At 53.2% G+C, this 25,652-nt stretch overlaps 3 protein-coding genes across 3 annotated transcripts; all 3 read left to right on the top strand.

Annotated features, from left to right (window-relative positions):
- Positions 1-216: 216 nt before the first annotated feature.
- On the top strand, positions 217-10,121 carry EMWEY_00015780 (WD-repeat proein, putative; the record flags this gene model as incomplete). Its single annotated transcript, XM_013479635.1, has 12 exons — positions 217-265; positions 480-618; positions 780-863; positions 1,141-1,268; positions 1,403-1,447; positions 1,702-1,775; positions 1,948-2,191; positions 2,401-2,481; positions 2,676-2,752; positions 3,148-3,197; positions 3,332-3,426; positions 3,667-10,121. 12 exons carry the CDS (start codon positions 217-219, stop codon positions 10,119-10,121), a joined length of 7,521 nt encoding a protein of 2,506 aa, XP_013335089.1.
- A 1,748-nt stretch (positions 10,122-11,869) lies between these two features.
- Positions 11,870-13,474, top strand: EMWEY_00015790 (hypothetical protein, conserved; the record flags this gene model as incomplete). The annotated part of the gene is made up of 1 exon (XM_013479636.1): positions 11,870-13,474. The coding sequence occupies one exon, from the start codon at positions 11,870-11,872 to the stop codon at positions 13,472-13,474; it is 1,605 nt and encodes a 534-aa protein (XP_013335090.1).
- A 2,486-nt stretch (positions 13,475-15,960) lies between these two features.
- EMWEY_00015800 (EF hand domain-containing protein, putative) lies at positions 15,961-25,018 on the top strand (the record flags this gene model as incomplete). Its single annotated transcript, XM_013479637.1, has 12 exons — positions 15,961-16,111; positions 16,561-16,644; positions 16,785-16,876; positions 17,064-18,106; positions 18,533-18,626; positions 18,759-21,011; positions 21,544-21,696; positions 21,858-21,948; positions 22,109-22,170; positions 22,439-22,551; positions 23,063-23,104; positions 23,785-25,018. The coding sequence occupies 12 exons, from the start codon at positions 15,961-15,963 to the stop codon at positions 25,016-25,018; spliced, it is 5,412 nt and encodes a 1,803-aa protein (XP_013335091.1).
- Positions 25,019-25,652: the final 634 nt, after the last annotated feature.

Genomic DNA, 25,652 nt, shown 5'->3' on the forward strand with positions numbered 1-25,652 from the left:
GCAGCTGCAGTAGCTCGTGGAGTGCAGCAACCGCAGCAGCGTCGCCGCTGCCGCCGGAGCCCCCGCAGCAGCGACAGCAGCAGCGCCTCAGCAGCAGCACAAGAACGTTTGGACATTGCTCCAGAATCGAAAGACGTAGCAGCAGCCGCTGCTGCAGCAGCAGCAGCAGCAGAACGAGGGTAGTTTTGGGAGACGGTGTCCCAACACCTAGACAAAATGTCTCCTTATCAGTATTTATTCAAGTACATCATCATCGGCGACACAGGTAGGAGTGTGCCTGTGTGTGTGAGCTGCACTTTAAACAATAAGCCTCAAGACATAAACCCTAAACCCAAGCTCCTGCGGTTTAGCGTCTGGGAGTGCCCTGGTGCTCCGTACCTGTGGACGGCAGCCACGCAGCCTGAGGGGGTGGGCGGGAACCGGTGCCAAGGGATTTGGGTCTAGAGTTTAGGATCCAGGGTTTGAGGTTTGTCTTGCAGGGGTGGGAAAGAGCTGCCTCTTGCTGCAGTTCACAGATAAGCGGTTTAGAACAGACCACGACTTGACAATTGGTGTTGAGTTTGGTGCTCGTCTTATTCAGATAGATGGAAGACAGATCAAGCTGCAAATATGGGACACGTACACCCGCAACCCTAAACCCTAAACCCTAAACCCTAGTCTATCGGCTCCCACTGGGGCTTGCGCTCGGCAGCCGTTTCCAGAGCCTCGACAAGCCTTTCGCTTCTGCCGCTTCTTAGATACGCCTACTGCTGGTGCTGTTGCTCCTGCTGCTGCTGCAGTGCGGGACAGGAGTCCTTCCGGTCAATAACACGCTCCTATTATAGAGGGGCAGCGGGCGCGCTATTGGTGTACGACATATCGAGGTGGGTATTACGTGTCTGTACACTGTAGCAGCAGGAACAGGAGCAAACGGGAGATGTAGCTGCAGCAGAGAGCAGTCTGCAGCAGATGGAACAATGGCAGCGGGGCGAAGCCACCTTCAGCAGCTGCTGCAGCTCTTACCGCCGCCGCAGCTGCTGCCTTGGCGCCTTAGTACTAGTATACCACCACCACCATAATTATAATAAGCAACAGCAGCAGCAACGGCGGCGGCAGCAGCAGCATAATTAGAGTTCGTGAGTGGGTGTTTGGGGTGTATAGGCGAGATACTTTTGTGCATTTATCTCGATGGTTGGAAGAAGTGCGACAAAATTCAAATCCTTATATGACAATTATTCTTGTGGGAAACAAATCCGATCTAGAAAGGAGAGAAGTCACATTTCAAGAAGGTCTGCTGATGCTGCTGCTGCTTGTGGTACTGGTTTCGTTACTGCTGTTGCAGCCTTTGGTGCTGCTGGTGCTGTTGCTGTCTCTGGTGCTGGTCGTGCTATTGCTCTCTGTTGTGCTGCTGGTGCTATTGCAGTCTCTGATGCTGCTGGTACTGTTGCTGTCGTTGGTGCTGGTGGTGGTGCTGCTGCTGTTGTTCTCTTGCGCTGGCGGTACTGCTGTTGCTGTTGCTGTCTCCGGTGCTGTTGCTGCTGCTGTTATAGGTGCTGCTGCTGTTACTGATGCTACTGCACGCGCGCTGCTGTTGAACCACAGGCCGCTGCAGTCGCTTCAGCTGTGTTTAAGCCCCTTCGTAAGGGAGGTGTCATGAGAGCTAGGCAGAATCAATTTTTTTGGGTTTAAGATGTAGGGTTAGCGTACTGTTGCTTGTTTCAGGCCAGGACTTTGCCCGTCAAAACAATTTAATATTCCTGGAGACTTCTGCCAAGACCGCACAAAACGTAGAGGAGGTGGGGCTCAGGATTTAGGCCTACTGCCTAGGTTTTAGCACCAGCAGCAGCAACAGCAGGAGAGGGAGCACCAGCATTTGTGAGGCTTCATATTGAATGGGCTTTTCTGCTTCGCGTGTTGTGCCGTTTAGAGCATACGGTTTAGGGTTTAGGGTTTAGGGTTTGTGTGCAGGCATTCATCTTGACTGCTCGGAAGATATACGAGAATATTCAAGCAGGCATTTATGACCTCTCCAGTGATGCTCACGGCATCAAGTGTGGACCAGTGGTCACCCAACGCCCCACACGCCTAGGCAAGGATTCCCTTGCCGCTGTTGCTGCTGCTGATTTCGCTGCTGCTGCTGTTGTTGCTGCTGCTGTTGCTGCTTGTGCCGGTGGTGTCATGGGTGGTGGTGTCGCGCTGGCTGCTGTTGATGGTGATGCTGTTGCTGGATGTGAAATGGGCCTTCCGTTTCGTCTGCGGCTCCTTGTGCTTCTTGCTGCTGTTGCATATGCTGCAACTTCTGCTGCTGCTGCTGATTCTGCTGCTGCTGCTGATTCTGCTGCTGCTGCTGCTGTTGTTTTTACGCAGAATCGGGCAGGCAAGAGCACCGGTGGTACACGTGCTGCAACTAGTGAATTGTAGAGGTTCGTCAGCAGCAGCACCTGCAACATCAGCAGCGCCTGCAGCAGCAGCACCACATGGAGCAGCGGCAGCACCTGCAGAGTGAGAGACTGATTGTCTTACGCGAGCTTAGGACGGTTCTTGCCTTTGCTGTAGCTTCACCTACCACAGCAGCAGCTGCAGCCGCAGCTGCAGGCTACTATAGTTGTAGAGTTTCACGGAGGCTGTTGCCGCAGTGAGTATGTGCTGCAGCTACGTGAGTGTTTCCTGTGCTGCTCCCCAAGCGACTGCTGTAGGAAGGAGCAATGACAACAGAGCAGGGGCAGCAGCACCAACTGGGCAGCAGCAGCAGCAGCTGTTGCTGCAGCTGCAGGTATGTGTATAGGCTGTTTGGTGTGGCACGGCGGGACCCTGGATTTATGCGTAACTTTGTTGTTTTTGGTGATTAGCAGCAGCACAGTCAGCAGCGGCTGCGTATGCAGCAGCTGCTGCGTATGCTGCGGCTGCTGCTGCACAGTTGCTGGCCTCTCTTTGGAAGGCGACAGTCTGGCCTACTGGAGGGGTTTGTTAAGCGGGAGTTTTGTTTGCCCGCAGAACAGAGCTTTACTGGAACAAATCCTAAACACAAAAAAACCTAGAGGGTGTGCCGAAGGCGGTCGGGTTTGCAAGGTGTTGATGAGGGCTTCCTTGCTGGAGGTCCAGGGTTTAGGGGGTGGCGGTGTGACATGATGGTGTATCAGGGCCTAGGGTTTAGGGTTTGGAGTGTAGGCTTTAGGACACTCTGCTCGGGAAGCGTCAAGGCGTAGGGTCTCGATAGGGTGAGGCTGGCTTAACTCTACAGCAACGGTTTAGTGCTTGCGGTTTAGAGTTTAGGGGAATAGATCTTTTAACAGGTTTAGCACTGATTGCGTGGTAGGAGAAGGGTTTAAGATCTAGGGTTTCGGGTTTTCAGTTTCGACAACGAGCCCGCTCGACACATCCGGGGGCCCCTCCAGAGGGGCCCCCAATGGGTGCCGCGAGCGGGCCTCCCCCTGAAGGGGCCCACAAGTATATACATATATATATATATATATATATATTTAATCTGTTTTATTTAATTGCTTTCTTCTACGTGAAAGGATGCATCAGTGTCCCTTTCGGGCCTACGAACAAGAAGATCAGTACCCCTTTTGATCTGGGGCTTTTATTGTTTAGCGCTTAGTGCTTAGGGTTTGGCGCCTTTGAAATATCCCTGTGACCTTAAAAGCCTGTGATCGTCTTCTGAATCTTTTCGTGTTAGTTCTTAAGGCTGCTTTGCCTTGATGACTTTTACGGGGGCCCCCTGCGGGCCCCCTCCAGGGGCCCCTCCAGGGGCCCCCTTTAGGGCCCTTGTTGGGTTGGAGCCCGGATCCCCCCCAACTGTGGGGGCCCCAGTAAACTTGCAAACAGATATCGAGTGGGAGGTGGGGGCCCCTGGGTCCCCTCCTGTTGTGGCCTTAGAGAGCGCCAGCTGCAGCGGCAGTGTTAAAGCTGTAGAGATATCCAGCTGTGGGTCCCTCTTGTTTGTAGCTGTAGCCAATACCATTAGGGTATACAGCTTGCTGCAGGGAGTTCCTGCTGAAAAAGGCCCCCCCGAGGGGCCCCCAGTAGAAGAAGGCTGTTCCCCTTCGCCGCAGGGGCCCCCCCTTGCTGCAGTCTATTTCAGTCCTAGCGAGCATGTCCTCGGCCTTACAGAAAGGAGGGGCCTCCTTACTGCCTATGGCACAACGTGTCTTACGGTGTACGAGTTGAGGTGGCAGGGGCCCCCAGGGTGCCCCACCAAGGGCCAAAGTGAGATACGTGGGGGGCCTGTGGGGGCCCTCAAATACCCTCTACAAGACGGTGAGAGGCCCCAAGGACATCTGGCGCTACAGCAGATATTCATGAAAAGAGACATTCGGAGAGTACTAACAGCAGAATTTCTTTTTCTCGGCCATCCATCCAGTCAGGCAGAAGCAGCAGCAGTTGCTGCTGGTGTAGCAGCCGCAGATGTCCAGCCAGAAGCAACAAAACGGTTAGGAAACTGTTGCCTTGAAGCAGCATCAACATCTGCAGCACCAGCAGCAGCAACAAGAGGCTGTTCTCTTGGAGCTTATCTGTTGGTACTTTTCTCTGACGGCTTGTTGCGTATATTCCATGCAACAACAGGGGCCGTGCTGCTGCAACTGCGCTGCAGCAAGGAGTATCTGCAACTGCAGGCAGCAGCAGCAACGGAGACCCTGCTGCCGGCGCCCGCCGATGTCCCAGACAGGTGCTGTTGCAGCAGTACCAGCTCTTGCTGCTGCACCTGCAGTAGCACCAGCAACAGCAGCAGCACCTGCTGCAAGGGGCGACAGCAGCAGCTGCAGCTGCTTCTGGCGGGCGGCACTGCCTTCTCCGAGATATTTGTTTGGTTGCTTAAAATCGACGCATGGGAGCTGCTGAGGGTACGCAAAGAAACAGCAGAAAAACCAGTAGCAGCAGCAGCAACTTGTGCTGCTGCTGCTGCTGCTACTTCACTGGTACTCGTTCAACGGTTAGAAGGGCACAGAGGGGGAATCTTTTCTTTGGCATTTGCTGAAGGGGGAGCTCTCTTGGCTTCTGCCTCGGAAGATAGGGAAGTAAGGCTTTGGTTGCGCAAGCCTAATGCCGCCGCTGCAGCAGCAGCAGCAACAGCAGCAGCAGCAGCATCAACAGCAGCAGCAGAAGCCTCAGCAGCAGGCCACCCGAGCCCTACGGCAGCAGCTGTTGCTGCAGCAGTAAGAATGCTGCTGCCTGCCCTCAGCAGCATGCCGGCTGCAATTGAGGGTACTGCTGTGGGCCCCCCGACTGGGGGCCCCCCCACTGAGGGGACTCTCAACAGTGCTGTGGCTCTACATCAGGGGCCCCACATCTTGATTTCCTACAAATGTGTCTCTGTCTTTAGGGGGCATAGGTCCCGCATATGGGCTGTCTCCTTTCTTGACCTCATGCCTGCCTTCAATCTGCAACAGCAGCAGCAGCAACAGCAGCTGCTGCTCCAGCAGCAGCTGCTGGAGCAGCAGCTGGAGCACCAGCAGCAGCAACAACAACCAGCTTTGAGCAGCAGCACCATCAACTTAGACTCGTTGCTGCTGCATGCGTGCTGCTGCAGTTTGCTGCTGCTATCAGGCGGTGAGGACTCAACTGTAAGGGTTTGGTCTTTGAAGGGCCCTTGCCTGTACACCCTAGAGGCCCATAGGGGAGGTGGGGTACGATCCTTAGCAGCCAGTAGATTTACTTTTTCCGCTGCTTTTCCTTTCTTTGTTTCTGGTGGGGAGGACGGCAGCAGCAAAATATGGCCTCTTGAGGCCCTGCAGTCTCTTAGAGGAGCCCTGGTGCAGCACGCCACCAGCAGCACAAAACACCTGCTACAGATGCTTCAGCCCCTACAGGCGCAGCACATGCAAGCTGCTGCAGCAGCAGCAGCAAAATTAACTCCGGCTGCTGCAGCTGCGGAAGATGTTGATGGCCCAGGGCCCATGAAGAAGACACTGTCTCTTCAACAGGAGCTGGCGCAACCCCAGCAACAGCAGCTGCCGTCCCTCACGCACGACGGGCTTCAGCAGCAGCAGCTGCAACAGCAAGTACAGCAGAAGCAAAAGCGACGACAGCAGCGGCAGGAGCAGCAGAAGCAGAAGCAGAAGCAGGAGACAATCCAAGCGAAGCGGACGGATCAGGGCGATGTGAATTCTACAGGCTTAAAGAGCTGGATGTGGAGTTGTCGTGTTGTAGAAGCAGCCGAAGCAGCAACGGCAGCAGCAGCAACAACAACGGAGACAGAAGGAGAAGAAAAAACAGCTACAGCGGCTGCTTTTGCTACAAAAGAAACAGAAGCGCTGGATATAGCAGACCTAGAGGCGCCTTCTGGAGATGCAGCACAAGGTACCCTAGCAGCAGCAGCAGCAACAGCAGCAACAACAGCAACCACAGCAACAGCAACGGCAGAAGAAATCTGTAAGGGGGCTTGTGGTTGGCTAGGAGGCAGCAGCAAGGACTTCATTCGAGAAGTTTTCTTGTGCTGCTGCGAGGAAACAGAAGGAGACACTTTGATTGTCTCTACAAACTATGGGCACGTATACCTCGTCGCTCACCTTCCTGCAGCCACAGCAGTAGAAGGCTCAGTAACAACAGCAACAACTGCAGCAGCAGCAGCAGCAGCAACACCGTTTCGCTGGTTGCTGCTATGCTGCGTTTCGTCTCCTATAACTGCCACAGGGGTTGCTGACAACTGTCTCTGTCTTGGAGGGGCAGATGGCTGCATCCGCCTCTGTCTCCTTCGTCCCCTAAGGAGCCTTATTGGAGGTTTGCGCCGGCAGCAGCAACAGCTACAGAAGCCGCTGTACCAGCACCAGGGAAGGTGGGGCTTATTACAAGCTGCAGATGTGGCAGTAGTAAAGGCCTTTGGCGGCGTTCGCGTCGCGTCGGGTTTTCTCCATTCCTTGGGCCCGCTCTCAGCTCCATCTGCTGCTGCAGTTGCTGCTGCTGCGGCCAGCAGCAACATGCTTCTGCCACTGGCCCGCAGCAGCAACAGCAGCAGCAGCATATGGGCAGACGTGCAGCAAACCACGGCCTTGCCAGCGACAGCGGGCCTTGTGGTGGCTGGTGACCACACGGGTTCTGTGAACTTCTACAGCTGGAGGCAGCAGCAGCAGTACGCTGGGTCACCTGTTGCAGCATCAGCTGCACACGCTGCAGCTGATGCTGCACTTTCTACAGCTGCTGTATCTTCTAGCGTTGCTGGCTCTTCCCTGCAGTTGCAGATGCTCGCCAATGTCTGCCTGCCACGCTATCGCAAGGGCCCTCGTGCTGTTGTAGCGGGCGGCAGCAGCAGCGCGACGAACAGGATCATGTCCAGCATTGGTATGCTGTCTGTGTGCTCAAAAAAAGAGTCGAAGGCTTCTGCTGTAATGTCTGTTGTTTATTTGTTGGGAGATGAACACGGGACGCTACATGCGGTGCTGCTGCAAGTCACTGCAGCAGCAGAAGCAACTCCAGCAGAAACTGAGGCTGTGAATCAGCAGCAACAGCAACATCAGCAGCATCAGCAATCCCTGCAGCCCTGCTGGAATTGGGCCTCTTGTCGTGCTGTAGTGCAGCAGCCTCTCAAAGAACTATTCCCTAGGAGACGCGTCTGCGCCCTTAGCTGCTGTCGAGGTTTTACCTTTTGCTGCGGCGGAGACGGTCGGATTCTTATTCTCCAAGTGTCTCTCAGCAGAAGCAACAACAACGGCAGCAGCAGCACCAGTGGGTTGTGGGTGCATCAAGAAGTCATTATACAACAGCTGCATGCGGTAAGAGTATCGCAGATAAGCAACTTTGTTTGTCTCCTTCCCCAGGGGCCTCTGGTAGGCGCGGGGGGACCCTGGCAAGGGGATTCAGGTGCCGCATTACTGCAGCACTTAATGCAGCAGCAGCAGCAGCAAGATGATGGATTTGTGCTGTTGCAACAGCATGTGGCAGTTGGAGTCAGAGGCAGCGAACTATTTGCCTTCTCCTTCACTCAAGGTGCCCCGCTGCTGCAGCTGCCTTGCGGCGACAGCAAGAGGTCTTTTGCTGCAGCAACAAGACAAGGAGAGACTGTCTCCTTTGCCTTCTCAAGAGGTCACTGCGTCTGTCTTTATACCAGCAACAAGAGCAGCACCAGCAGCAGCTGGAACGATGCTCGCTTGCAGCAGCAAGATGACGAAGAAATGCTGCTGCTGCCGCAGCAGCAGCTGCAACGCCGCTGCATCTCCTTCAACCCAAACTACCCTGGAGACGATATCCATGCCGTCTCCTTTTTGTCTCCTTCTGTCATCTGTGCAGCTGCGGAGGACAACACTCTCAGCCTCATTCTGTGGCAGCACTCGCCAGCAGCAACGGCAGCAGCAGCAGCTACAGGAAACCACAAATTGACGGATAGCCTTAGAGTCCTCTCTATCACTACGAGGCACCGCGCGGCCGTTCGAGCGCTTGCGCTGTTGCAGCAGTGGACACCTCAGCAGCAGCAACGGCAACAGCAACAGCAACAGAAGCAGAAGCAACTATACTCGCTGCCTCGTCTTCTCGCCAGCGCCGGGGCGGCGCAGACGTTGAATCTTTTTCAGCTTTCTCCAGCAGCACCAGCAGCCTATGAAATGACCACTGCAACGGCAACGGCAGCAGCTTCAGCAGGGTCAGCAGCAGCTGGAGCAGCAGCACCAGACACCTCGACGGCTTCTGTTGCTGATCCTGCTACAGTTACGCTGGTGCACCTGCAGCAGCTGTGCTTGGAAGACAGAACCGCAAAGGGACCCTCAGCCAATGCGCGGTTTAATACCGCGTGCGGTTTTGTCTGCACGTCGTATCAGCAGCAGCAGCAACAGCAGCAAGTTCAGGCCTACGATGCCTATGTTTTAGTTGGTGTGTCTACAGCTCGTCTGTTGCTGATCCGCTTTCGTATATCCACAGGTTTTGTTGAAGCAGGAGCAGGAGCAGTAACAACATCACCCGCAGCAGCAGTTGCTGCAATGGCGTATGGAGACTCGGAGACATTCCGAGCGGAGGGCCGCCCCACAATTATCTCTTCTTTAAAGTTGCCAGCTGTCCCCTTTTGTTGTCAGCTTATCCGCGTGCCCTCAGGTTCTCCATCAACAGTAGCAACAGCAACAGAAGCAGCAGAAGCAGCAGTAGTGCCAGAAAAAGCTGCTGTTGGTGGCCGAGACAAGGGCCTGATTGTAATGGGGCTGACAGACGGGTCTGTGGCTTTTGCGGAGCTGCAACTGCAGCAGCAGCAACAGCAGCAACGGGAAGGCAACCCTGCAGTATTGCCCGTCGGGGCCCTCAGCACGCATCAGAGAGCAATCACCTCTGTTTGTGTCAAGCTGCTGCAGCAGCAATCCACAGCAACAGCAGCAGCAGCAACAGATGCTTCAGAAGTGGAGGCCTTACGGCTGCTCGTCTGCACCGCAGGAGACGACGATGCGATTGCCGTGCAAGTGCTGTCTCTCATTTCTACTGTAGCACCACCACCAGCAGCAACAGCAGCAGCAACAGCATCAACAGCAGCAGCAGCAGCACCCGGTGGCAGCAGCAGCAGGTGGCGCATGCAATTTGTGAGCCGGGTGCTGCACCCAAATGCTCACAGCTCTTCTGTACGTTCTCTTAGCCTCTGCTGGCCGATCCTCTTCAGCGTAGGATGGGACAGGTGGCTGCAGGCTTGGAAGATATGTAGGAGCAGCAGCAACAGCAACAACACCAACAATAACAACAACAATAACAACAACAACAGGGGCAGCAGCAGCTGTTTAAGCAGTACAGGGCGTGCATGTATGCTCTGTAAGGCATCAAGCAGTGGTGGGTTAATCGGCTGCTGCTGCAGGCCCCCGTTATGTTGCCTCGATACTCCTGGTACTGCTATTGCTGCAGATTCACTCACTGCAGCACAGCAGGACGCCCTTCGCCTAGACGAACAGTTAGCGGTTCTTTGGCGCCGGTGTGGACCACCAGTGCAGCAGCAGCAACAGGAGGAGCATCGGGGGGGCCAAGCAGAGACAGAGACCTTCATGCTGCAGCGACTTGCTGCCGCTAAAACGGGAGTCGCTGAGGCTGCCAGTTTAGCTGCCGTACCTCTTTTAAGCGGGGTGGGGCCCCAGGGTCCCCAAGGATTTACTGTGCGTCTTTGCTGCGCAGGAGCAAGCGGAGGTATTGAAGTATTTGAGCTGCACACGACAGCCACACCTAAGGCCATTCAAACGAAAAAGTAGCTAGCTACCTGCATGGCTAGCTAACTGGGTAGCTAACTGGGAAGGTACCTACCCACCGTGCTGGGGCAGCTAGATGCGTCGCTAGCTGCTTGGCTAGCTGGGTAGTTAGCTCCGCGACTAGCGGCGCGCCTATCTGGATGGTTAGCCGCATCGGCAGGCATTTGACGCCGAGCTGGCGGCACCACTGATTGTCTTATCCTTATTTTCCCAACTAGCTATGGCTAGATGTAGGCTGTAGAGGGGCGCTAGCGGAGAGAGGGAGCGTAGCTATTTACTGTTGATGCAAGCCTGCCACTCTATACCTAGCAGGCTACCGAACTGCCTAGCCACTTTGCCAGCCAGCTAGCAAGCCAGCTAGTCTGTTGAGCAATGAGCTAGCCGCCAGATCGAATGTCTGGAGCCCTGCCTAACTGCCTCACCTCCGCCACTCTATGCCCGCTTGCCAGCTAGCTAGCTTGCTAATTGGCCCCGACTAGATGGCTAGCGGGGAGGGCAGCTAGATACCCATGCCCATACTAAGTGTACTGCCTGTCTTGTCTCCTCCGCGCAGCTGCAGCACTGCTGGTCCCTTGGATCGTTTCAGTCCTTTACAGCCTCAACAGCACAGCAGCAACGCCAACTGCTGCTGCAGTCCCATTGCTGCTGCTGCTGGTTGGGGTAGTTGAAGCATGCTGCAGCAACGGCAGTTGCCGGAGTGCCAGCACCAAGGAGCACAAGCACTAGCTGCAGCAGCAGTAGCTGCAGCAGCAGTAGCTGCAGCAGCAGTAGCTGCAGCAGCAGTAGCTGCAGCAGCAATATCAGCAGTGAAGGGTGTAGCAGCCATAGCAGCAATAGTGGATGCAGCAGCCATAACAGCAGTAGTGGGTGCAGCAGCAATAGCAGCAGTAGTGGATGCAACAGCCATAGCAGTACCCGTATCGGTAGCACTCACAGCAGCAGTAGTAGTAACCGCAGTATCAGGAGCAGTAGCAGCAGCAACTACAGCTGGAGCACCAGCAATGGTAGCAGTAGAAGCAGCAGGGGTGGAGGTAGCAGTAGCAGCAGAAACTTGCGGGTCACCTGCAAGGAAAATTATACAAGATATTTTTAGCAGCATTTCCATCATGAAGAGCAGCAACGGAAGCAGCAACAGAAGCAGCACCAGCAGCAAGCCTCAACAGTGGGCCCCAGCCCGAGCAGCAGCAGCAGCATGAGCAGCAACAACAACAACAACGCATTAATTGCAGAACTGTTTTTCTTCCTTTGAGTTTATCTTTGATCCTTCTTGTAAAGACAGAAGCACTTTAGGAATTTGACCTAGTCGCCACTGTTGCAGCAGCAGCTGCAGCAGCTGCTGTTGCTGCTGCACGAGTTGGTCGCTGCTGTTGCAGACCTGCTGCGTCTGAGAGGCATAGCGGCGGGGTTTATTTAATCGTTTCAGTCTGACAGCCTTTCTGTGTGTGTCTTGAGACTCTCCAGACACAAGCAGCAGCAGGAGCAGCAGCAGCAGCAACTTGAGTCGTAGCAGCAGCAGCGCGTGCTCTCCCGTTTATGTTTTAGTCTTTCCCCGCTGCAGGCAGCCTTTTTGTTATCTAGACAGATAGCAGCATCGGCAACTGCGGCAGAGACAAAGCAGTATCACCGAGCCTTTGCCAGCGTCCCTACATTAACCACAACGACTACCACCACCTGCAACACCTGCAAGAGCAGCAGCAGCAGCAGCAACAACAACAACAACAACAACAACAACAGCAGCAGCAGCAAGACCAATGGTCACTTGTCAAGGCTGTGGTGAGAGCACCACCTCACGTTTGTGCTGCCCCAGTTGTACGGAGGCAGGAAGGACTTCTTTCTTTTGTTCACAAAAATGTTTTAATGTCTCATGGGCATCCCACAACAAGCTGCATGCAGTGCTGCAGCGGGGACAACCCCGTACTGCTGCAGCAAGCAGCAGCAGCAGCAGTAGTAGCAGCAGCAGCAGCACCCCCGGTGGTGTTTGTCAGGAAACGTACGGCAACAAACGCAGTGCAGATGACAGTCCAGGGACAATCAGCCCACTAACACAAACGGACAACAACAGCAGCAGCGGCAGTAGCAGCAGCAGCAACGACAATAGCAACAGCAGCAGCGGCAGAATAGGCTCGGATAACGAGCTCGATCCGGGCCAGGCAGCAGCACCAGCAGCAGCACCAGCAGCAACAGCGCTGCCGGTGGTGCCTTCTCGCGCTTCTCGGGGTCTTGGGATAATACAAGCTAGGGGTATTACGCGCAGCAGCAACAGTAGCAACAGCAGCACAAACAGCAGCAGCAGCACAAGCAGCAGCAGCAGTAGCCCGTCGAAGGCACTAAGCAGTGGCTTCGTTTCTCGCTTTCTTCCTGGCAGCAGGAGGCCTATAGAAATTCCTTTGCACGCGAAGGGAGAAAGGAAGACAACAGCAGCAGCAGCAGCAGCAAGGTTCCGTTCTTCATCAGCAGCAGGAAACCAGGGTGGTCCTGCTACTGGTGTGTGTCCTCGCTTCATTTTCTTGCTGCTGCTGCTGTTGTGTCTCTTATGCTACATGGCAGTAGCGGGTCTCCTCTCTAGTCTAACAGGGGGCCTTGTGGGGACCCCTCCTCCTCCTTTGCTGCAGCAAGAAGCAGCAGCAGCAGCAGCAGCAGCAGCACCGGATCTGCAGGCTACTAGGGATGCCCTATTAGAGATTAGAGATAAATTAGCAGCACTAGAAGGCCTTGTTAGGGAACATGATGCCCTTCTTGATGTTATAGCACCTCCTGTCTCTCCTGCTGCTTCTGCTGCTGCTGCTGCTGCTGCTTCGCGCATGCAGAGGGCACCAGGGGTCCTAGGGGACAGCGTAGCGACCCACAAGGCACCTGGGTTGGCTGCTCCGGGTGACCCTTCTGCTGCTGCTGCTGCTGCTGCGGCAGCAGCAAGAGCACAGCCTCTGCTTCTTGTTCTGAAGAAAGCCCGCGAAGCAGCAGCAGCAGCAGCAGCAGAAGAGGAGGCAACAGCTGCCAGTCGGCCTGCTGCTCCGCAGCTCACGCAGCGGTCGTATGCTGCAGATGTGGGGACAGAGTTTTCGAGTGCGGCAGCAGCAGGAGCAGCAGCAAACATCGCTCAGCAGCTTGAGCAGCAGCAGCAAGACATGCCAGAAGAGACACAAGGAGGGAAGAGGGAGGAGATCGTTTTCCCCAGCCCAACGGTGTACTCAGCAGCAGCAGATGATACAACAGCAGCAGATGCAGCAGCAGATACAGCAGAAGCAGCAGCAGCAGCAGCACAAGAGGAGGCAGCAGGGCTTGAGGCGTCTCCTGGTCTTAGCGGCCCAATGCGCAACAAAAGAAGCAAAAAATGGCAAAGTGGAGGAATTACTTAAAAGGAGACAAATAAATAAAAAGGGGACACTTTTAAATAAAAGGAGACAATTAAATAAAAAGGAGACAATTAAATAGAAAGGAGACAATTAAATAAAAAGGACACACTCTATCATTAAATAAGACACCATTATATTTATTTTGTAGGCACAGACACAGCCACAGCAGCAACAGACACCTCGCTGCAGCGGCAAAAAGCAGATGCAGCAGCAGCAGCTAGTGCTGTGGTGCTATAGCTTTGCATCAGCTGCAACGTTTGCAGCAGCAGCTGCAGCAGCAGCAGCGCTGCAGTAGCATTTTTCTGGTCTTACCAGGGGGAATTGTTACACAGAACTACCTCTCATTGAGAAATGTCGTGTTGTTGCTGTTGTTGCTGCTACTGTTGTTGCTAGTACTAGTGCTGCTGCTGTTGCTGTTATTGGTGCTGCTACTAGTGCTGCTACTTTTCTTGATGCTTTTGCTGCTGGGGGAAGACTAAAGAGGCGGATAGCCGCAGCTGCACCTCTTCGATTCAGCAGCAGCAATGTACGGGTGGCGGGTGTATAGGCAGCTCTTAGGGTTTGATAGCTGCAGCAGCAGTTTTTGCCTTTGATGCAACAGCAGTATTTGTTGTTGTTGCTGCAGCAGTATTGATTGTTACTAGACCAACAACATTTAGCTGCTGCAGCTGCCGTCTCTGTATCGTCGTATGGCTACTACCGCAGGGGCAGTCCGGTTCTCTGCTGCAGCAGCTGCTGCAGCTACAGCGGCAGTTGCTGCAACAGTTGCTGCAGGGCCTGCTTCTGTGAAGCCAAAAGTTGTGTTTTTCGAGGGTTTAGCGTTTAGGGTTTAGGGTTTATGCCTGTGCTTGACGGCCGCCTCCTCCCCCCAAGGTCACCGCAGGTCAGAGGCCGGGGTATATAGTTGAGGTGTACGTACACCTGAGTTCTGCTGTGGCAGCAGCACTTATTTGTACTTGTTTTCCTTTGTTTTCTTAACAATTTCTTGGATGCAACAAAGAGGAGAACAACTGCTTCGGCTGGGGCGCTTCAAGCGCAGCTGCTAGACTCGCTGTGGCTGCTGCTGCTGCGGCAGCTGCAGCAGACCCGTTGCTGCTGATGCTGCCGCAGCTGCTGTACAGCTGACTGGACGCTTCGAGTGGGTTCTGCTGCCTTTATCTCATTTAAGCAATACAAAAATAACCTACCACGTGAGCAGCGTCGCCAAGAGACCCGCAGCAGCAACAGCAGCAGCAGCGGCCGCAGCGGCGGCTGCAGCTGCTGCAGTTGCTGCTGCGAGCAGCAGTATCATCCACCTCCGTGCTTTTGATAAGGCACACGTGGTCCTCTGGATGTAACTCTGTCTTTCCTGCTGCAGCAACGGCATTCGCTGGCGCAGCAGCAGCAGCAGCAGCCGCAGCAGTTGCTGCAGCCGCAACCGCTGCTCTCGTGAAGGCACCGACCTTTGACCCATCAAGGATTGCCCATTCGGTGGGGTGTATAGACAGCAGAGTTGCAGCTGGTGGAGGTGGAGGAGGAGAAAGAGTAGCAGCAGCTGCAGCAGCAGCAGTAGGCGCAGCAGCTGCAGGGGTTGCAGCAGCAACTGCTGCTGCATCTCACTTGTTGCCGGTGTTGGGCATATTTCCTTAGGGTGTATCAACGTAGGGTATCTGCGTCTGCCAGCAAGGCAGCAGCAGCAACAGCAGCAGCTGCTGCAGCATCGAACACAGGACTGTGGCGAAGGTATTAACGGAAAACTGCGGAATAAAAGCAGCAGCAGCAGCAGCAGCAGCGAACGTAGCAGCAGCAGCAGCAGCAGCGAACGCAGCAGCAGGATTAATATTGATCTAAGTGTATTTATATGTATATACACCGCATAAGCGGGGTTAATATTCTTGTGGATTATTTTGCTGTATATCTTAACAACAGGTGCAACTGTTTTATAATCAAGAACAGCAGCAGCAGCAGCAACAGTAGCTGCATTGTTAAGTATTAGGATTAGCACTAGAAGGATAATAAACATTAGCAGCAACAGCAGCAGCAGAATAAGCAGCAGCAGCAGAATAAGCAGCAGCAACAGAATTATTTGCAGCAGCAGAACATCCGCAGCAGCAGAATATCCGCAGCAGCAGATACCGAATCAGCAGCAGCATTAGAATAATAATAACCGTTTGCGTCAGCATCAGTAGCATAATAATAATAATACCATTTAGCAGCAGCACGAGCAGCAGCATAATAATAACTAGGAGCAGGAGCAGCAGCAGCAGCAGGAGCAGCAGGAGCATTATACCCATAATCATCATCGTCATTATCATAACCATAATAATAATAATCATCATCATCACCAGCTCCTCCTAACAACCATCATAATACTCATAAACAGCAGCTGCATAAGCAGCATCAACAGCATAAACAGCATTAACAACAACAACAACAACAGCAGCAGGAGCAGCAGGAGCAGCAGCAGGAGCAGCAGCAGGAGCAGCAGAAATAGGAACAGTCTTAAGAAAATGGGGGGACAAGGTAGTCGATACGCTCTAGCTGGCACTTCAAATTTATATCGCGAAAATTTAAAAAATTATTTAAAAAAATTCGACGCAGACGAAATTGAAGTCCTTAAAAATGTCTATAAAATTCTTGTACTCAGGAGTGATGCACCTGGTACTTTTTATACTAGTTCTTCCCCCTTTTTTTTTATTTTTGTGCTTTTTATTATGTTTTATTGTAGATTATTGTAGTTTATTGTAGTTTATTTTATTATCACCTTTATTTTAATGTTATTAGTGGTAAAAAAGACTATAAAAGTCTTGCAGGAGCGATGCATCCGGTATATATTTGTGTACTCATATTTTTTTTTATAGTTTATTTTTGTACATTTTAGTAGTATTTATATTTAGTACATTTTATTATGATTCTTTTTATGTCTTATATTGTCTTATTGTTTATTATATATTATTATATTTTATTTTATTTTGTTGCTCTTATTTTTATGTGTATATATATAATATATAATAGTTTATTGGAATAATTTGCCTCCTTATCCTTTTATTCTATTTTTTATTAGAGTTACTGCTGCTGCTGCTGCTGCTGCTGCTGCTGGTTGTTTATAGGGATCGACAAGGAGACTTTCCTGCGGTATTTCCCGCTGCCGGGGTTATGGGGCGAGAGGCTCTTCCAGAAGTTCGACTACAAAGGTCTGCTGCTGCTGTTGCTGCTGCTGCTGCTGCAGCTGGTGTTGCTGATGGTTATTATTATTATGCTGCTGCTGCTGCTGATTATTATTATTATTATAATGCTGCTGTTAGTACAGTTGCTGTCTTGGGTTGTGCTGCAGGTACCGGCAGTGTTGACTTGGAGGAATTCCTCATCGGCATTGCTGTTTGCTGCAGAGGCACGAAGAGCGACCGCATGTTTGTGTTGTTTCAGGTTAGTGTTTAGGGTTTAGGGTTTAGGGTTTAGGGTTTAGGGTTTGTACCACGCGACTTATTACCCCACATGATTTCCTAAAAGACAACACAGTTCTGTACTTGGCGAGCCTGTTCCTCCTCTTATGCTCCTTCCATTGCTGCTGCTGCTGCTGCTGCTGCTGCTGTTGCTGCTGCTGCTGCTGCAGGTGTTCGACTTGAACAACGATGGATATATTCAAAAGAGCGAGTTGATTGCCATGTTGTCGAATTTACCGAACTTGGAGAATTATATTTCTGCAAGACCCTCAGACCCTGCAGCAGAGGAGCAGCAGCAGCAGGCGTCTATCCATGACCCGGATGAGCAGCAGCAGCAGCAGCACCAAGAAGCAAGCTGGACACAAGTCAGTAGCAGGGAAGGACTCGATCCTGTAGAGGAGGAGTCTGACAGCAGCGAAGCTTCAAGTGTCTCCGACTTGTCCGTAGGGCCCCTTCCGTACCCTGCTGCTGCTGCTGCTGCACAAGCAGCAGCAGCTGCCGCGGCAGCAGCAGAAACCGCAGCAGCAGCAGCGGCAGGAGCTGCAGCGGCTGGCGCAGTGGCGGCAGGAGCTTCAGAGGCAGGAGCTGCTGCAGCTGCAGTAGGAGCTGCAGCAGGTGCTGCTGCTGGAGTCGCAGCAGCAGCAGCAGCACCAGCTCCTGCCAATGTTCTGCCTACGAAGGACATAGACGTGGACTGTCTTACCCCTGGTGCAGCAGCAACACCACCTGCAGCAGCAACAGCACTACCAGCAGCAGCAACAACAGCAGCAGCAGCACCAGAGAGTGCTCCAGCAGCAGCTGCTGCTACACCCCTTCTAACCGCAGCGGGTTGCAGCGTATCTTTGACAGCTCCAGAGTGCGATGCACTGCAGCAGCAGCAGCAGCAACAACAACAACAGCCACAACCACAGCAACTGCCACAGCAGCAGCAGCAGGTGGAGGGGGTGGAAGCTGGGGAGGCAGAGGTAGAGGGAGGAGTCCCTGTTGATGATGGAGAGAGCAGTCTCCTTTCTGCAGCAAGCTGCAGCAGCAAAGCAAAAAAGAATCCATCTCCTGTTGCGCAGTTGCTTATTGATATTGAGAAGCAGCAGCAACTAGGCAGCAACCAACAACCTGCTGTTGATGTTGAATGTGTTGCGGATAAAATCATTGAAGAATGCGAAGTAAACAACACTGCTGCTTCTGCTGCTGCTGCTGCTGCAGTTGCAGCATGGTTGGCTGCTGCTTTTGCTGTAGGGGTTGCTGTCGTTGCATCATCGTCATTGTTGCTGCTGTTCCTGCTGTCTGACCTGGCATAATCTCTGTTCTTGGTGTTCTTGCTGCTGCTGCTGCTGCTGCTGCTCTTGCTGCTGCTGCTGCAGTTCGTGGAGCACGGTCGTCTATCCTTCCCTGAGTTTAAGACATGGCTAGAACATCATCCAGGTATATTATCAATGTTTACCGCCTGTCTCCATGAGGAGGTGTGGGGTCTGCAAGGAAATGCCCTATATAGATCTGCATCAGCACCTAGGTAAGAATCGTAATATATAGGTCTCCTAGTCTTTATCTCCTCTCCTGCTGTCTCCCTTGTATTATCCCTTCTTCTCCCTTTGTTACCATATCATTGGTGCTGCTGTTGCTGTTGCTGCTCGTGCTGCAGGGGAAACAAGGGCGTCTTGAGGATGGGATCGGGAGAGGGTAAAGACAACAAGGGAACGAGAAATGGAGGAATTCGGCAGGACCAATTCCAGAAGGTACTGCTGCTTCTGCTGTTGCTGTTGCTGCTGCTGCTGCTGCAGCTGTTGCAGGAAGCTGTTTGTTTTGCCCGTTCCAGCCTCGCCTTTGTGCACCCAGAACAGTCCGTGTTGCTGCGGTTGTTGCTGCAGGTGCGGCGGCTGTTTACTGGACACCACGGGGGAATGCCGCTGCAGTCACGCGTTGTGTCTCCTGCAAGCAAGGAGCCAGCTGCTGCTGCTTCAGGTCCTAGATCGTCTCTTCTTTCTCCTGGAGACAGAGGGAAGGGATCCGCGAATCTTGCGGCCCCTGCAACTGCAGCAGGACTTACCAGCACGGCGGGCTCACTCACTCCCGTAGGGGGAGACACAGCTGGAGCAACTCCCGCTGCTGCTGCTAATGCAAATCCTGGTGCTGTTGCGGGATCGCTCAAGGCAGCGGCTGCTGCGGCGGCAGCAGCTGCTGCAGCAGCGGGGGTTGCAGCAGCAACAACAGCAACAGCCAGACCTCCTGCAGATGAGGCTCGCACACAGCAGCAGCAACAAGGCGCAGCAGCAGCTCCTCAGCAGCAGGCAACGGGCCCGGCTGCTGCCGCCAAGCAGGGAGAAGCAGCAGTAGCACCAACAACAGCAGCACCAACTGCAACAGCAGCAGCTGCACCAGCAGGTGCAACAACAACTCCGCCCCAACAATACAATCCCGTAGAGGCAGCAGGAACCCCGGCAGCACCAACTGCCGCACCACCTGCAGCAACAGGACAAACAGGACAAAGTGCATCAGCAGCATCACCACCTGCATCAGCAGCAGCCCCTTCAGCGACAGCCCCTACAGCAGCAACGCCAGCAGCAGCAACACCAGCAGCGGCAGCAGCCCCTGCAGTATCGCAAGCGGCAGCACCTCCAGCAGCAACAGGACCTCCAGCAGGAACAACACCTCCAGCAGGAACACCTCCAGCAGCAACTGTACCTACAACAGCAGGAGCACCTCCGGCAGCAGCGCCAGCAGCAGCAGTAACACCATCCCCTGCAGCGCCAGAAGCTTCACCAAGAGCCCCATCAGTAGCACCAGCCGCCACAGCAGGAGGAGCTGCGGTGTCAACTGTTCCAGGGACAGCAGCAGCGCCAGCAGCCACAGCTCCTGCACCAGCAGCCCCAGCAGCAGCAGCCCCTGCTGCTGCTGGAGCAGCAGCTGGAGGCACTCAGTGCATCTCTTTACCTGCTGTGTCTCGCGGCGCTGCTCCGGGGGCAAAGCTTGGGGAGCGGACAGGGGTTGCAGCAGCATCCGCTGCAGCAGCAGCATCCGCTGCAGCAGCAGCAGCAGCGGCGTCAGCAGCAGCAGCAGCAGCGTCAGCAGCTGCAGCAGCTGCCGCTGTATCAGCAGCTGCAACCCCAGCAGCAGCAGCAACTCCAGGAGCAGCAGTAACCCCAGCAGCAGCAACAACACCAGGAGCAGCAACTCCAGCAGCAGCACCACCAGCAGCAGCACCACCAGCAGCAGCACTGCCAGCAGCAGCACCGCCAGCAGCAGCACCACCAGCAGCAGCACCACCAGCAGCAGCACCACCAGCAGCAGCGCAGCCTGCAGCAGCACAGCCTGCAGCAGCACAACCTGCAGCAGCACAACCAGCAACAGCACAACCAGCAACAGCACAACCAGCAACAGCACAACCAGCAGTAGCACAGCCGGCAGCTGCAGCAGGGAGCAGCAGCAGAAACCTTGGCGTGCTACCTGTTAAGGTTTGTGACTTTGATAGATCGTTGAGACCTGATTTGGATGTGCATTTGCTGCTGAAGGGTCAGCCAACCCCGCTGCATCCCCGACAGCAGCAGCAGCAGCAACAACAACAGCAGCAGCAGCAAGGGGACGGAGATGGGGAGAGCCCCGCATATGTCTCCGACTGTGGGGCGGAGTTGGGGGCCCTCCCTTCTGTTGCTTCTCTGTCGGGTACTTTAGGGTCTTTGATTCGTGAGCATGCAGCAAAAGAAGCAGGAGGAGGAGCAGCAGAACCAGCAGCAGCAGACGAGCAAGATCTACACTCTTGCCCTAAGTGTCACAGGCCGCTGCTGCTGTGTCCGGAGTGCCTAGGCAGGTCCTTACAGCTGACGTTGCTGCATGGGAAGGTTGTGCTTGAGTGTACTAACTGCAGCAGCCAGCAAGAATCAGCAGTAGCAGCAGCACCAACAACAGCAACACCAGCAACCCAGACAAATCCCGGTCCATCAGGAGCAGCAGCAACAGCAGCAGCAGCAGCAGATGCGAATGCTGGTGCTCCCCACAAGGCCCCCGACTATCAACAGTCTGATTCTATAGATTGTACTGCAACAACGGATTCGCCTGCAGCTGCATCAGCATGTGCGAGCAAACCGAGCATGAGCAGCAGTAGCAACATAAGTAGCAGCACTACCGTTGGTAGTGTCCCTGCATCATCATCATCATCATCATCATCATCATCATCATCTGCTGCATCTGCTGCTGCAGCAGCAACAACAACAACAACAACAGCAGCAGCAGCAGCAGCAGCAGGTGGTGGTAGTCGTGGAGTCTATACACATTGCTGGGAGTGCAATTTCGATTTCAGTCGAAGCGTCGAATTATTATCAAATGGTGAAACTTCTTTAGATGGTGTCCTCTTAAAAAAAGGAAAACATTTACATCAATGGCAAGCTAGATTCTATGTACTTATTGATAATATGTTATATTACTACAAAAAAAAGGTACAACTATAATATAAATACAGCAGATACTGCAACAATTGCAGCAATAAGAGCACCAGCACCAGCACCAGCACCAGCACCAGTAGCAGCAGGGGCGAGAAATGACCTGAGAGAGAGAGAGATAACCAGACCCCAATTAGCGATTGTACCATACATACAAACACTTACCTGTCTAAACCCTAAATTAGGGTTTAGGGTCTAGGGTTTAGTGTTTTGTTCGCAGGGAGACGCCAAACCACGAGGCTTTATGTTCTTAGAAGGTTGCTTCGTGGAGACGATCCCCGATGCAGGAGCGTTGCGTCCTCATGGGATCGCCATTGTCTACCCCAGAGGGGATTCCGTTGCTAGGAGAGTCTTATACGCACAGACTGCAGAGGTACTTGCTGCTGCTGCTGCTGTTGCTGTTGGGGTGCTGCTGCGAGTGTGCTGTTGCTGCTGCGTTTGCTGCAGCGGCTCGTTGTATTGGTTGCTAGCTGTAGTGCTTGGCTCTGTTGTTATTTGCTGCTGCTGTTGTTGCTGCTGCTGTTGCTTCTGCAGGAACAGCAGCAGTGGGTAGATGCGCTGCGGGCATCAACTCGCCAGCAGTCTCTGGAGCATTTCTACGAAGTCCACGAACAATTGGGTCAAGGTAATCCTCTATTAAGCCCACAGACCCTCTGAGCTAGCTAGCTGGATGTCTAGCTGGCCAGCTAGCTAGCTGTTGCCGCTGTTCCCTGGTCCACGTTCCACCTGGCTGGCTAGCTAGCTAGCTAGCTACTAGTTTTGTCTTGTGTGTGACTCTGTTACAGGGAAGTTTAGTGTAGTGTATAGGGGTGTGCATAAGAAGACAGGAGAAGAAGTAGCAATAAAAGTAATAGATAAAGGAAAAATAAATCGTCATGAAAAAGAATTGCTGCGTAGCGAGATGGTTATATTGAGGCTTCTTAACCATCCTAACGTTATTCGCCTCAAGGCAAGCCCTCACCCCATCTCTTTATCTTGCTGCTGCTGCTGCTGCTGCTGCTGCTGAGGAGAGGGTTTCTGCTGCTCGTGCTGCTGCTGCTGCTGCTAGTTCTGCTTCGGCTGCTACTGGTGCAGCAAGAAGATTTCTTGTTTGTGTATATATATGTGGGGTGTAGGAGATGGTCGATACAAAGGAGACACTTTATATCGTCATGGAGCTTGTTAGAGGAGGAGAACTATTTGATCTTATACACGCCAATCACCATCTCCCCGAAGTTCATGTCAACAGGTCTGCTGCTGCTGCTGCTGCTGTTGCTGCTGCTGCTGCTGCTATTCTATCGTTTCTCTTTCTTTATTTGTATTTCTTTACATAATATATTATATATCTAATTGTCTTTCTTTTTTTCCTTTTTTTTCTTTTATTTGTATACAGGATAGTATCTCAATTACTATCTACTGTATATTATCTACATAAGAGTGGTATAATTCATCGGGACCTTAAACCTGAAAATATTCTTTTATCGGACAAGACAGAAAATGCAACAATAAAACTTGCAGATTTTGGTCTTTCTACTCTTTGCGCACCTAATGAATTCTTACATCAACCCTGCGGAACACTAGCGTACGTAACTCATGCTGCTGCTGTTGTTGCTCCTGCTGCTGGTGCTGTTGGTGGTGGTGGTGTTGGTGGGGTTGCTGCTGCTGGTGTTCCAGATCCATGTCTTAGTCTTATTCAAGGGTTTAGGAAAGTTAGGGCTTAGAAAAATTAGGGTTTAGGGTTTAGGGTTTGTGTGTTACAGGTACGTGGCACCTGAGGTTTTATCTCTTGAGGGTTACAACCAGCAAGCAGATCTATGGTCTGTTGGTGTTATAACTTATCTTCTTCTTCGTGGTCGATTGCCTTTCCCTATTAATAAACACTTGGGCTCCCCGCACTTCCATCAGGTTCGCACAAACCGTAAACCCTAAACCCTAATTTTTCAAAACCCTAATTTTCTTCCCCAAACCACCAAAGAAACTCGAATGCTGAAGGCCACAACACAAGGGTTTATTGATTGCAGTTTCTTCCATGCATGCTGCTATTACTGCCATTACTTACGTTACTTTTGCTGCTGCTGCTGTTGTTGCATGCAGACATATCCGTTATCTTTTGACGGTCCTCTATGGCGTCCAGTTAGCAGCAGCGCGAAGGATTTAATATACAGAATGTTATCTCCTAATCCTCAGCAACGAATAACAGTAGAGGAGGCGCTGCAGCATATTTGGATAAAAAACCCAACAGCAGTTATAAATGAAGCAAATAAAACAGATCCATTTGATCATATCAGTAAGTTACTCATTAACCTCCTCCTCTCCTCCTGCTGCTGCTGCTACTGGTGCTGGTGCTGCTGCTCTTGGTGCGGATACTGCTGCTGCTGGTCGTGCTGCTGCAGACCAGGTTACGGTGCTGCTGGTAGTTTGGCTCATGACGCTGCGGTGTATTAGGCTTCTGCTGCCTACTTGGATGCTACTGCTGCATTAGACTTGTTGCTGCTGCTGGGGTGCTACTGCTGAGCAGAAGGGTGGGTGCGCCGTCAAGCCTTAGTGGGGTCTTTGGCTTCGCTGACGCTGCTGCTGCTCCTGTTGCTGCTGCTGCTGCTGTGCTTACAGATCCCACTGTGCAGCCAATAGATCCGCATGCACTTGCTGCTGCAGATGGGGCTTCCACTTTCACGATCCCCAACCAACACAACAGGCTAGCGCAGCAGCGAGCGCAGCAGCAGCAAGCTAAGACTGCTGCTGCCCCTGCGGCAGCCGCTGCTGCCCCGGCAGCAACAGCAGCCGCTGCTGCCGCTCCTGCGGCCGTTAAAGCAGCAACGGAAGCACATGAAAAAGATCAACCAGGAACTGCAGTTACAGATAACACAAAGCTTGCTGCAACAGTGGCAGCAACTGCAGCAACAGCAGCAACGCATGGAGCTCTCAATGCAGCTAGCGCAAACAGCGCCTTGATCCAATCAGCAGCACAAGCAGCAGTTGCTGCTGCTGCAACACCAGACACTGGGAAGGCTGCGGCTCCAGCAGGACAGCCAGCAGCAGCAGAGGAGAGTGGCAAGACAAAACAAACGCAGACAGCGCAACAGCAAGCAGCAGCAGCAGCAGCAGCAGTAGCAGTAGCAATAGGAGAGCAGCACGAAACACCTGCTGCCGATAGGCATCCTCCAGCAGCTGCGGCTCCCGCAGCTGGCGTTGCTGCGGAAACCGCAGCAACTGCAAAGGAGACAGCGAAAGCAGCAGCAGCAGCAGCTCACTCAGCAGCAGCTGTGGCTCAGGCTGCTGCTGCTGCTGCCGCGCTGCATGCAGCAGCAACAGACGAAGCCTTTGCTGCAGTGCAGCGGGGGCCTAGCGGAGATAGTATGGGGAGAAAATCCCACCCACCGGAGCAGCAACAGCAGCAGCAACAGCCACAACAGCAGCAGGTTGGAGGCGTGTCCCCAGCTCGTGCAGCAGCAGCTCCACTAGCAGCTCCGGCGAACGCCGGGGCCACAGCACACCCAAGCGCAGCAGCGGCAGCGGCGGCGGCAGCAGCAGCAGCAGCGACAGCAACAGCACTGCCAACGGCAACAGCTGGAGCACCAGCACCTGCAGCAACAGCAGCAACGGCAGCAACAGCAGCAACGGCAACAGCAGTAGCAACAGCAGCAGCAGCACCTACGCAGTCGAATGCTGCTGCTGCTAGTCCATCCCCCCAAACGACCAAGAAGGCAGACACCTGAATTTTTGCAGGTGTTTTAACAGCTGCTGCTGCTCTGCAGCAGCAGCAGCAGCCGCTGCTGCTGCCACTTGCAAGGGATGAAAGTATTTGCCCTCCTGCTTCCTTGCGCAGTATCTCGCGCTAGGGTTTAGGGTTTTCATTTGCAGTCATTTGCAGTCAAGGGCTTAGAGTTTATATTATAAAGTTGTGGACTTAACTCTTTAAGGGGCTAATGCTTACTGTCTAGGGTTTAGGGTTTAAGGATCTAGGGTTTAGGGTTTAGGGCCAAAGGTTTTAGGGTTTAAGGATCAAAGGTTTACACTTGAGTCAAGGGTCTAGGTCTAAGGTTCTAGGGTTTACCCTCTACGGTCAAGGGTTTAGAGTTTAGGCATCTAGGGCGTATAGTCTAGATTCACTGGTCTAGGGTTTAAGGACCTAGGGTGTATAGTCAAGAATCAAGGGTTTAGGGTTTAGGGTTTACAGCCTCCACATGGGGAGGAAGGCATATACATATTAGGGTAACAGTTGTTTTAAGGTGGCTGCATGCAGCAGCAGACTCCCGCTGCAGCAGTAAACTCTAGCTGCAGCAGCAGCCTCCCGCTGCAGCAGCACATACTCTAGCTGCGGCAACAAACTCTCGCTGCAGCAGCAGACTC

This window comes from Eimeria maxima, genomic scaffold, assembly GCF_000499605.1.
Source record: "Eimeria maxima Weybridge genomic scaffold, Emw_scaff126, whole genome shotgun sequence".
NCBI lineage: Eukaryota > Apicomplexa > Conoidasida > Eucoccidiorida > Eimeriidae > Eimeria > Eimeria maxima.